Below are 12,729 nucleotides of genomic sequence, written 5' to 3' on the forward strand. Positions count from 1 at the left end.
TAGTATATATTTAACACAAAATGGTCGCAATTTCTATAGAAAGTTAGGATAAAGTGTCATACAAAATTTACAAGGGTATTTTAAAGAAAAAAAAATATGAAATTGCAAATGAAAGAATTGAGATGGGAAGATCAATTTGGGGCACCATAAAAGGAAACGGGAAAAATATTATTGGATGGAGCGAGTATTTTCTTGGCTTATGCAAAGTAGCTTTGCATTATGGCAATGGCTGCCTCCATCTGTGCCTCCGTGTGCATAGAGGGACGGCTGGAGTTACTCACCTGCCCTCAGGCGGTGTGAGTGTAAGTTGACCTAGAGTGGATATTTTAAGGCTTTATAGCATCTTCCACACATAAGCGTCATTATTCCGAGTATGAAACAAGTAGCTTCGGATGAAACCTATTTGTTAAGGGAGAAGATCTTGCTTGTATTTGAGTTGGTTGGGCTGGAGCTAATCCTGCTTATTTTTATTTTGAAGGAAAAATCCACCTGGCACTTGAAAATTGAAACTTTAACTTCTGTTATAGTCTGACAGATTATCTGTTCTAACCTGTGTCCAAGCTGGTCGATTGAAATTTTCTGAGTTTTAAGCGCATTTTTATCAGTTTTTAACAGATTATCTGTTCTAACCTGTTTTAGAGACTAATATTTTTATTCATACATTGATCAGGGATGGAGTGAGTGAATCGCAGTTCAAACAGGTCCTCAACATAGAATTTGAACAGATTCTTCAGGTTCTGTTACTGTATATTTTGAATGTTTTCCCGGAATCTTTCGTGTTAAGGTTCTTAAAAATTTGCATTATTTTGTGAATTCACTTTGATTTTCAGGCGTGCAAGGCGCTTGATGAAAGTTGGTCTCCTAAGTTCACCATTGTGATTGCTCAAAAACAGCATCATACCAAGTTTTTCCAACAAGGAAGCCCTGACAATGTACCACCTGGTTAGCAAATCTATCACCCTTCCAAAAATAGTGTGAATTAAATTTCCCAGAAAATTCATCAAGTCTTAAAATGTTTTGTTGTCTTTATTTACTTACGCAGGAACGGTGGTTGACACCAAAGTCTGCCATCCATTATACTACGATTTCCACATGTGTGCACAAGCAGGGATGATTGTGTTTAAATCTTTTGAATCTTGTTTTACTTTATCTACAAGTTTTAGGTTTGCCATTAGCAGTCTCAGCTAGTCAAGGCTCTTTCATTTTCCATAAACTACTCCCATATTGGACTTGTTTTATGACTGAATGAATATACGCTTCGACATGATCATCTTAGAGTTATGTTACTCCAACTCAGGCATTGACCTTACATATGAACAAGATATCATCATCCACATTGTGAGTAGTAATTGATCGAATACTCAGATTGGTTAATCGAACAAAAACCAGCTCTTTTTTGTATGTGCATAACAGTTATACAATATCCAGACGCAGCAACGCCAAAACTGTACATACACATGCAGGTTACTCACAGAGGAATAAAAGAAACTGGAAAAATAAAACTAAAAATACTACTCCCTACGTTTTTTTTGTTTTTTAAGTTTTTTTTAGTATCTCAAAATGTTATTTTCATTGCTTTAGTATTCTATTTACATTTCCTTTTATATTATCACACAAATGCTTTAATATTATATCAAAATTTGTGTCCAAGGATTCACTAGTGGAAAAAGGGTCATTTGCATCGCACTTTTAAGCACATTTGCGTCGCACATCGTGCGTGGCAAAAGCTCTCGACGCAAATGACTAAAAGTCATTTGCGTCGCACATTTATGCGACGCAAATGAACCTTATTTGCGTCGCACAATTAGCTAATGTGCGACGCAAATAACTTTTCAGGCATGGTGCTGAAAAGTCATTTGCAACGCACATTAGCTAAATGTGCGACGCAAATGACTTTTCAATATGTTAAAAAAAATGTCATTTGCAACGCACATTAGCTAAATGTGCGACGCAAATGACTTTTCAATATGTTAAAAAAAATGTCATTTGCAACGCACATTAGCTAAATGTGCGACGCAAATGACTTTTCAATATGTTAAAAAAAATGTCATTTGCGTCGCAGATTAGCTAAAGTGCGACGCAAATGACTTTTGGATATTCTAAAAAAAATGAGCTGCTGATTTTATTTAATCCATAGATTAAATAAAATAAGCAGCTTTCAGTACTAGTATATTCAGAGCATAAAAATAAAAGTAAACTAGGTGAAAATTTTGACAATATTTCCTTTGTAATTTGACCCTCCCCAATACCGGGAATGTTATAATACATTAATATATACCTGTCAAAACAGTTTACAACCCAATAAAAGGCAAATTCACCATAGATCAACCAACATGTTGATAACCTAACTACACTTTAAACATAAAAGTTTAAGTAAATATTACAATAAACTAGCTAAATATCGACATTGCTCATAATGTAATCAGCCCAAAGAAAACAAACAAAAATAGCAGAACAATCACATTCTTAGCAACAAAGGCAATACATATTCACCCTTATTAAGAAAAGAAAAACATTAGAGTTGCATAACCCCAAACCTACTCTCAACAGGAGGTATAATAGTCTGCTAGTCTTGCTACCATTTGCAGTTTGAATTGCATTCAGAACAATTATATTCATATAAGGAAACAATAATTAAACCTCAATTATATGGGAACATTTCAGAAAAAGTAATAAACGCTAGCAAGAATTGGGGAATCAACCACAGAACATTAAAATTTGAACTTAGACCTCACAATAATCAAACACACGAGCTGTTATTTATTGTATGCACAAAATGGCAATGTGAAAAACATGTATCATTGGATAAGCAACTGAACATTTCAAACATAAGACATCCAAGGTGAGCAAGGGTGAAACCTGTAATCAGGTCTAAAGTCATGTCCCCATTTTGAAACACAATGTACTTCATCGATGGCAAATAAAGCTATTCCACGGTTCTCCGCAAGCCTCTGAAGTGGACTTATTAGTATGCATTATACACCTCATCAGACAGTGAAAGCTGACATCATACAGTCCCAAGTGACAACATCAGGGCATTTAGAAACAATTCAAACTACAAGCAATACCAGATGATGTACAAATGTGTTCACCTAAGCAGTGTTTCGAGGCAAACGTATACAACGGAATACATGCCGTTCATTGCTTTCTTCTCAACGGTGTTATCTGGTTGTCCTGATCCAAGGAAACATGCAGAGATGCCATGTTTTGATAGCTTTAAGCACTGGTCATGCATCAAGCTTATCAATGGAGAAATCACGACCACGACCTTCCTTGTCAAAAGCGCAGGTAGCTGAAAGCACAGAGATTTCCCTGTAGAAACATTAAAGCCTCAAAAACATTGACACAGTATATACATTGTACAAAGGATTCAAGAAGAAATGCACAGAAAAGGGAGAATAAGAATCAGAAAATAAATACCAGACCATGTTGCTGCAAGAACAAGACAGTCTTGCTGAGAAAACCAAGCACCAAGAGCTTCCATTTGAAAACTTTTCAACCCGGAGTACCCAAAATGTTTACGCAGCAGGCTGTTGGCTTTCTGGTCCCAGTCTGGTCCAAGTTCTACATCCTCTACTGTTCTATGGGCTGAGTTCAGACTGTAAGATGTCAGCGAAGATTTCTTCAAGGTTCCAAAAGACTAAATTAGTTGTTTTTTCTGTCATATATGTGGCATATGTGTGTCTATTAAGTTCTTGCTTCTACTGCAGGGTTGCCTAGCAATCATGGTAGACAAAGAAAAAAATCCAAAGGTAAATCTTACTGAATTTTTTCAACTGGATGGACTATATGTTTCATGATATTGTCTTAGCTAGTTAATGAATCTCTTTTAAGAGTTCGACATAATCAAAATCCTAAAATCAAAATCAAAATCTAGGGTTCAAACAATCAAAATTTAGATTCATCTGAAATCAAAATCCTAAAATCAAAATCAAAATCCTAAACAGATTCGACATAATCAATAACAAACTACAACATCTGAAATCAAAATCCTAAAATGAAGAGTTCAAACAATCGTAAAATAAATACTCAAAATCACCAACTAACTAACATAATTAAGCCCTAGATTCATCAAAACAATATGAAAAAGTTGCAAAATTAATTAAACATGGAAATCACGGTAGGGAGAGAGAAAATACCTTTAGATCGAAACAAGGTATTCAAGGTCGGTGGCGATAAAAACCGAAACTCCAGCACCAACACTTCGGCGTTGTTATGGCGGTGTAACTCGGGACCAACTCGGTCTGAGTCGACTCAACAGATTCCCCAAAAACTCAGCCCCACTTCCACCGCACCCAGATGAGTCGCCGCCGAGTCATCCACCTCAGAGCTGGAGTTTGCAGAGAATGCGGCTTGAAATCCGGCTGAAGACGTCATCGCTTTCAGATCTGGGTTTGCCTCCTTCGTATTCGCTAAGCTTGAATTTTAAAACAAATTTGAGATATTGGGATGATTTGGTGAGAGGAGACTTTGAAGGGAAAGCTCGATACTGATTCTGAAGGAGAGACAGAGAAGCTTTGGAATTTCAACAATGGAGATCTGGAAATTATGAGAGAGAAAGAGTTTGGGGAGGCAGGAAATGTATGAGGGAGAAAGGGAATGGGAGCAGGGCGTCGCACCAAATTAAAAAAGAAAAGGAAAAGGTAATAATTAAATTTTAATTAGAAACCGAAAATTTTTTACCTCCTTTGCGTCGCCGATTAGTAAATCTGCGACGCAGATGACTCTAAGAGTCATCTGCGTCGCAGATTAGTAATTCTGCGACGCAAAGGAGGTAATATTTTGCGTCGCATTATTATTAATCTGCGACGCAAATGACTTTAAGAACATCTTAGAGTCATCTGCGTCGCAGATTAGTAATTCTGCGACGCAAATGACTAATTTTAATGCTTAAAACTGTCAATTGCGTCACATGTTTAAATGTGCGAGGCAAATATGGTGATGCAAATGATTGTTTTTCCACTAGTGATTATTTTAACCAATTAAATTCATGGGTCATTAAAAAAAAAAGAAAAAAAGAAATCTCAATATACATTAATTAGTTGTTAATAAACGTGTAAAACCAAAGGTAATGAACAAAAAGAGAGTACAAGTAAAAAGGATTTAGAAAGAAAAAGAAAGCTAAGAAAAATTCTTAACACCCTTTGAAGTCCTTAAAAATGAAAAATTCTTGGACACATCTCTTACACTTAGGTAACGGTGTACGACAAGTAGGACAAGTGTATTTCCGTTTGCCTAATTGATCTTTACTATGCATAAACCAACTTCTTATGCAACTCCTATGAAACTTATGGCCGCATTGCTTCAAAACTAACACATTCTTATCCTCTTTCTTGACATAGTTGAATTCGTTCAAGCAAATCGAGCATTCGGTGCAATTCTTTGTTACTTCATTTACCTTGTTTTGATCTCGACTTATTTCCAAAATCTCCAAAAATATGGCGCATTTGTTCCTACCCTTAACAAACCATTGAAAGGAAAGAAAAACAAATAAGAGTATACATAGTGCATACAACACTATTATTATTATTATTATTATAATTACATAGGGATAGTGTTTATGTTTATGTAGGAAGAAGAGAGCAGAGGTCAGTAGCATCGACGATATAAATAACATGATTAACATCTGCTTCAATCTGCTTTTATTTTTGTTTGCCATTGGCCAGAATACACTATCGCGAATTCTATTGTGAACTTCATCCATGGTGCCCAACTGCCGATCGAGAGAGAAGAATTAAAGGGTACAAAGAAGTATCTTCTTATCGACATATAATATGCATGAGATATTTATAGAGTACATGCAAGTGTTAGTGTAACCGAATATCATTTGAAATAGGAATTGTGAAATATGATTGGATATAGAAGTCTATAAGATTTAGGAAAACCTACCAAGTACGTGTAGGATATATAATTTGTATTATTGTATAGGGGCGTATCTCAACTAACAAAACGTTTTGCGCGCACAAGGTGTACAATAAATTTATTGTACACCAACATAACTTTTAACCAACTTTTTTGTAACTTTAACTTAATTTTGATTAACTTTTATATGGGTGATAAAAAAGTTGATAGATAAATATTTTAAAGGGTTAAATAATTAATTTTATACATTATAATTCATTTTTAAGAAATAAGTTTAACGTAGCCAAACACCTTCCGCACGCCCTTGGCAGCAAATCCGACGCTCAGAGATGAACACAATAATTGGGTTGAAAACATCATAAAGCTTGGTGAAATTTTCAACAAATAAGACTCTTGTCATCCCTCAAGCAGTCAAGCATTCCAAAACACGGCACTGGACCTAATTGGGACGGCAAGGACATTGTCCAGGTACTCATAAAAAAAAGATGGTACATTGTCTGCCTTGTGACATTATATTTGTGAAAAATACCAACATTGATGTGTGTCATAGTGTTGTTGACCTTCATCACATGGACGGCGACGGCGTCGGTGAATGATAAATTGATAAGTCACTTTTACATAGGATAATTAAGACTTATTTAGGTTGCATTTATAAGCATTCATTTCCTTTTAGTTGTATTTAAGATCACATTTGCATAAGTTATGCTCTATTACTCTCCGTTAATTTTTTTTTCTTTATATTTCAGGTAATTTCGTAGTCATTTTAATGCTTCCAGGGTACTTAGAGTTGATATGACAACTATCAATCGAATCGTTCATGTCAAAAACGAAGATTTTGGTCTGGAAAATAGAATGGCACTGATTATCTAATAGCGGTGATTGAGTCGAAGTTTGGTGATCGTCTAGCTCATCATCGTCAAGCTCATCGCTGCAAGCATCATCTAGCTCATCCTATATCTCATGATTGCTGCAGCAATGTAGGAACCCACCTGTTGCCCGCGCACAAGGATGCGCCTCACCCCACGCCCGCGAGATTCGTCGAGCACAACTGTGCACCCCATCCCGCGCTCAGCCCCTCAACTGCGGATTTTGCTCGCAATTTGGTCGTAGTTGCCGTGTGCCTGCTTGTTTTGCTCCACACCCAAGGGACTTCCAAGGATTGAAAATTCAATTTTTTTTTCGGGGTTGGTCATTTTGGATCTTTAGATTTTTTTTTAAATAGGGTAATTTTGAAAAATCCAAAATGATAAATCACACGAAAAAATTCCCAAAAAAAAACAATTTCCCAAAATTAAATCCGGGGCATATTTGGTAAATTCGGATTTTTATTTTATTTTATATTTTCTTAATTTCGGGTAATTTTTAGAATTTAATTTTGGACTTTTTTTTGGTATTCTAATTTTTATGAATTAATTAAAATAGTTAAACTATAAGTAAGGGTTAACTATGATATCATTATTGGGCCAATTGGTCGTCGGAATATGGACTGATGTAGTATTTGACATCAATTGCTAAAAATGTAGGTAGTAATTGACAAAATCACTAATTAATAACTTGGATAGTAATTGACAATTTTAGAATAAGCTAATGTTGGTAAGAAGAAAGAAACGGAAGGGAGAATAGTTATTCTTGTTATGGGGTTAATTGTTACGGAGTACATATTATCCCACTAGGGTGATTATTACTGTAACACCCCGACCTCTAATTCAATTATTAAAGTATAATTAGCAGCGGAATTAACCTAATTGGTCGGGACATTACCTGCCGTAACTTCCTTTTTGGAAATTATAAGGCAAACATCAATCATAAGCTATTAATTACTCCAAAAAGTATATAATAATCCTTTATAATACCAAAATAAAAGTACATAACTTACTAAAAGTATTTAATTAAAACTATTAAACTATTAAAACTGTAAGCATAAACTAGGTGGATAATATTAAAGTGAAATTCCTCGCCACTACTTGTGTCCATCGTCTCCATCAGTACCTAAAACAGAAAACAAAAACGATGAGCCGAAGACTCAGTAACGAACTATTCTAGCAACGTAAATTCATTTCAATTCATTTTATTTAATAACACAGGGAGAATAGAATATAGTAAAACATTTTATAAAGTCCTTTATTTAATTCATTCATAACTTTAGGGTGCACATGCTAGCCGTGGCAAGTATGACATGGTGGAACGTCTTCCACGATGGACCGCTGTCCATAAAACATGGGGCCTTGGCCCGAAAACATGAGAGCCTTGGCTCAATGGGCGGATGCCCCATGGGTACATGCATGACCGGGAATAGTAACCTGTGAACATATACTGGCAAACGGACTAGGTCTTTCACTTTCATTTATCATGATTCGTTTAATTTTACATTTTAGTCTTTTTACTTCGATTGAAGTAACATATTTCCTTTAGATCATGTGACCAAAATAAATCATCATTCCTGTCATGGTTTCTTATAAACATTATTTTATAAGAACATTCAATCAATCATAATATAAGGAATAATTCCATCAAATCATATTATAATAAAGGACAAATTGTTTTTTACCACCTATAAAAATCGAAAAATTGTTTTTTACCACCTAAAAAATTAAAACTTGTATTTTACCACCTAAAAAATAATTAAAACTTGTTTTTTTACCACCTAAAAAACGAAAAAAGAGATGAAACCTTTATGTATGGCTAACTAATTCAATTTTCTCCAATTTTATACATTCCTTGTGTGATTTTCTTTAACTCTTTCACCATTCGTTCTTTACTTCCATTAAATTTTGTCAATTTTGTAAATTAATGGTGGTGAAAAATTATGTAAATTAATGGAAAATAAGGAAGCGGGGGAAGAAAATAGAGTTAAATACATGAAATCGTGGAAGAATAGAACATATTAGAAGTATTACCGTTATTGTGACCCCTTACATAACATTTTCATCTATTTTTCCATATTTCAGGTGGTAAAAAACAATTTTTAAATTTTTTTAGGTGGTAAGATACAAGTTTTAGTTTTTTAGGTGGTAAAATACAATTTTTCAATTTTTTTAGGTGGTAAAAAACAATTTATCCTATAATAAATAATTCAATAAAATCATATTTAATTTCCCGCAATTCATAAAACATGTCAAAACATTCATTTAATAAATCAATCATAACGTTGTAATTTCATAATCACATTTATAAGGGAATTGCGGGTACTAGCAATAGCCGTTACCTAATTCCGCGATTTGCTAGGGATTTGCCTGGGTCCGTTCGTCCTGAGTTTCGAGTCCAATTTCTTTAAAAATAGTAAATAATTGAATTAGTACTAAAATCGATAAATAATTATAAAATCAATATTTTATAAATCATAAATTTTATAAGTAATGGATTTATAAATAACGAATTTTAATAAAAATATAATTTCAAAATTTAACGAAATATTATTATTGTTACTCGGATTTTTAATCAAAATACATACAAATTTTAAATCAATTTTTTTATGAAAATATTGTTTAAATTTCATTTTGGATAAATAACAATAGAATCCTATTCTCATAAAATCGATAATAAAACCTGAAAAATAATAAACAATTTTATTAATAAATATGCATTTTATAGAAATTATTAAATCACAAGTATTGATAAATTAAAATCTGAAATTTATAAATCAGGCTTTACTCACCCAAAAAGCCCAAATTGAAAGTTGGCCCAATCTGAAATTGGGTTTGAGGAGAATTAAAAATCAAAGTTTCATTTGAAACTTATTTTGGGTTTCTGGAAAATAGGAGGCACGACACAGGGGAGGGGAGAGGAGACGCACGAGGAGGAGGAAAGGGAGGAGGGAGGAGGGAAAGGTGGCGGCTGGGCTTAGGTGGCTCGACGCCGGAGGGCGGTGAGGGTGGTGGGGTTTTGGTGGTGGCAGAACGAAGGGAGAGAGGGAGAAAGGGGCGCGAAGTGGCCGAAAAACAGGGGAGGTTGGGGTGGTTCTGGGCGGTTTTGGGCGGCGGATCGCCGGATTTTTAGTGGCGGAGGTTGGTTGGAGAGATGATGAGGGTGGCTAGAGGTAGTGGTGGTTGTCGTGGGTGGTGCAGCGAGAGGAAGAAGCGGGGGAGTGGCGAAGGAGGAGGGAAGCAGGGGAAGGAGGGTGTGCGTGCGGTGGTGCTGTAAGGCGACAGTGGTCTGGGTGGCTGGGGATGTTGCGACTGGTGGTAGGTGATGGTGGGAATGGTGGTGGACGGTGGTGGCAGACGGTGATTGATGGTGGTGGGTTTGAATCACAGAAAATTGAGATTGAAATTGAAATTGTGCTTGGTTTGTTGTTGAAATTCCATCCAAAAATTCTGATTTTGTATATGAGAAGTGTGATGAACAAGTAAATGTGCTTGAGGTCCAAGTATAAACGAAATTCGATTATTCGTAATTTATTTAAAAACGAAATCAAGTTAATAAATATTTTTAATTTTAATAAATCGAGTTTAAAATTTCGGGGTATTACATTCTTACCCCCTTAGAAAAAGTTTCGTCCTCGAAACTGGAGCTCAGTCGAACTAGCCATTCATAGAAATCATACAATTCATACTTAATCGTGTGATTCGCTATACAAACATGGCGGAATAATAATATTATAACAAAGTCATTCAAATAACATATTAGAATTCATACATATTATCGTTTCTAAACGAATAATTGGGGATATTTCGATCTCATTTGCGCTTCGACTTCCCATGTAGCTTCAGATGTCAAGTGATTGGCCCACAAGACTTTAACCATTGGAATTACTTTGCTCCTCAGTCGTTTCTCTCTTCGTTCCAGAATTTCAATTGGTTTCTCCTCGTAAGTCAAATCATTTCGCAATAACAAGGGTTCGTGCGTAATCACATGGCTAGGATCAGGAACATATTTTCTTAACATCGACACGTGGAACACATTATGCACCTTTTCCAAGTCGGTTGGTAAATCTAGTCGATATGCTACTGCACCTACTCTTTCTAGTATCTCATATGGCCCGATGTATATTGGGCTCAACTTTCCCGTTTGACCAAATCTCATTATTCCTTTCGTTGGCGAAATTTTCAAGAACACGTGATCTCCGACCTCAAACTCTAGTGGTCTTCTTCGTTGGTCTGCATAACTCTTTTGCCTACTTTGCGCTGCCATTATTCTTGATTGGATTAAACGAATCTTGTCAGTAGTTTCTTGAATCAATTCTGGTCCTATAACACGTGCCTCATCGATATCACTCCAACATAATGGTGTTCGACATTTCCTTCCATAAAGTGCTTCGTAAGGTGCCATACCAATGGTGGCTTGATAACTGTTGTTGTACGAAAATTCAACCATAGGTAGAAACTTTTCCCAAGTTTCTTGAAAATCCAAAACACAAGCTCTCAACATATCCTCAACAATTTGGTTAGTGCGTTCTGTTTGTCCATCAGTCGTTGGATGAAATGCAGTACTGAAGTTAAGTTTCGTCCCAAGAGCTTTCTGCAATTCTTTCCAATAGGTTGATTGATACCTCGTATCACGATCAGAAACAATCGAACTAGGCACTCCATGCAATCGCACAATAGTGTTCACATATAGCTCAGCAAGTTGATCTAAACTCGAATTGCTCTTCATTGCTAAGAAATGCGCTGACTTTGTTAATCGATCAACAATAACCCAAATAGCATTCATTCCCTTGGTTGATCTTGGTAAACCTATGATAAAATCCATTGAAACTAAATCCCATTTCCATTCTGGCACATCCAGAGGTTGCAACAAACCTGTTGGTCTTTGATGCTCGATCTTGATTCTCTGACACGTCAAACATTTAGCCACATATTCTGCCACTTCTTGCTTCATGTTGCTCCACCAATACCTTTGTCTTAAATCCTTATACATCTTATCTCCTCCAGGGTGAATCGAGTATGGTGAACTATGAGCTTCTTCTAAAACTCTCTTTTTCAACTTCTCATCATTTGGCACACATAATCTTCCCTGAAACCTCAACGTGCCATCTTCTTGAACGACAAAACCAGGTGACTTCCCATTTTCCACTTCACTCCTTATTCTTTCTAATTGCAAGTCCTTACATTGTGCTTCCTTAATTTCATCAATCAAAGTTGGCTTCATTATCAACACATTCAAACAAGGATTTCCTTTCATGATAAACTCAATTTCCATCTTTTGTAGATCATATTGGTTGACTCGGGAAAAAGTTAGGATAGAATTTAGGTGAGACTTCCGACTTAATGCATCTGCAACAACGTTAGCCTTTCCGGGATGGTATTGAATATCAAGATCGTAATCTTTAAGAAGTTCTAACCACCTATGTGCCTCATGTTGAGTTCTTTTTGGGTGAAAATATACTTAAGACTCTTATGGTCAGTGAAAATTTGACACGAAACTCCATACAAATAATGTCTCCAAATTTTGAGGGCGAAAACAACAGCTGCAGGTTCGAGGTCATGGGTAGGATAATTTTGTTCATGAACTTTGAGTTGGCGTGAAGCATAAGCTATGACTTTTCCATTTTGCATCAAGACACATCCTAACCCATTCTTGGAAGCATCACTATAGATTACAAATCCGTCAGTTCCAGATGGAAGGGTAAGAATAGGGGCAGTGGTGAGACGTTTCTTAAGTTCTTGAAATGCACATTCACAATCATCATTCCACACAAATTTGGTATTCTTTCTAACTAATCGGGTTATGGGTAAGGCAACCTTAGAAAAATCTCGAACGAATCTTCGATAATATACAGCTAAACCCATAAAACTCCGTACTTCGGGTACATTAGTTGGTCTAGGCCATTCCACAATTGCTTTTATTTTCTCAGGATCAACAGATACACCTTTCCCAGAGATAATATGACCTAAAAATGATATTTCCTTAAGCCAGAATTCACATTTC

General features: G+C 35.8%; 1 protein-coding gene and 1 long non-coding RNA gene across 4 annotated transcripts; one reads left to right on the forward strand and one right to left on the reverse strand.

The window, feature by feature from the left end:
- The first annotated feature begins 551 nt into the window (after positions 1-551).
- Positions 552-1,298, forward strand: LOC110793653 (uncharacterized). The gene is made up of 3 exons (XR_008925764.1): positions 552-734; positions 831-942; positions 1,043-1,298. It is a non-coding gene; the product is annotated as an uncharacterized lncRNA (long non-coding RNA).
- Positions 1,299-2,864: 1,566 nt separating this feature from the next.
- LOC130466281 (ATP-dependent DNA helicase Q-like SIM) lies at positions 2,865-4,932 on the reverse strand. Of its 3 annotated transcripts, none has more exons than XM_056835086.1 (4): positions 4,140-4,932; positions 3,421-3,599; positions 3,093-3,312; positions 2,865-3,001 (listed from the first exon to the last, which is right to left on the reverse strand). In XM_056835086.1, the coding sequence occupies exons 2-4, from the start codon at positions 3,482-3,484 to the stop codon at positions 2,908-2,910; spliced, it is 378 nt and encodes a 125-aa protein (XP_056691064.1). In that variant the 5' UTR covers positions 3,485-3,599; positions 4,140-4,932; the 3' UTR covers positions 2,865-2,907. The 3 variants fall into 3 exon arrangements, with proteins under 3 accessions (XP_056691064.1, XP_056691065.1, XP_056691063.1); XM_056835087.1 differs by having other exon boundaries at positions 3,421-3,588; positions 4,140-4,931; XM_056835085.1 differs by having other exon boundaries at positions 3,421-3,716; positions 4,140-4,929.
- Between the last annotated feature and the right edge of the window lie 7,797 nt (positions 4,933-12,729).

The sequence above is a fragment of the Spinacia oleracea genome, chromosome 1 (genome assembly GCF_020520425.1).
Source record: "Spinacia oleracea cultivar Varoflay chromosome 1, BTI_SOV_V1, whole genome shotgun sequence".
Classification (NCBI taxonomy): Eukaryota; Viridiplantae; Streptophyta; class Magnoliopsida; order Caryophyllales; family Amaranthaceae; genus Spinacia; species Spinacia oleracea.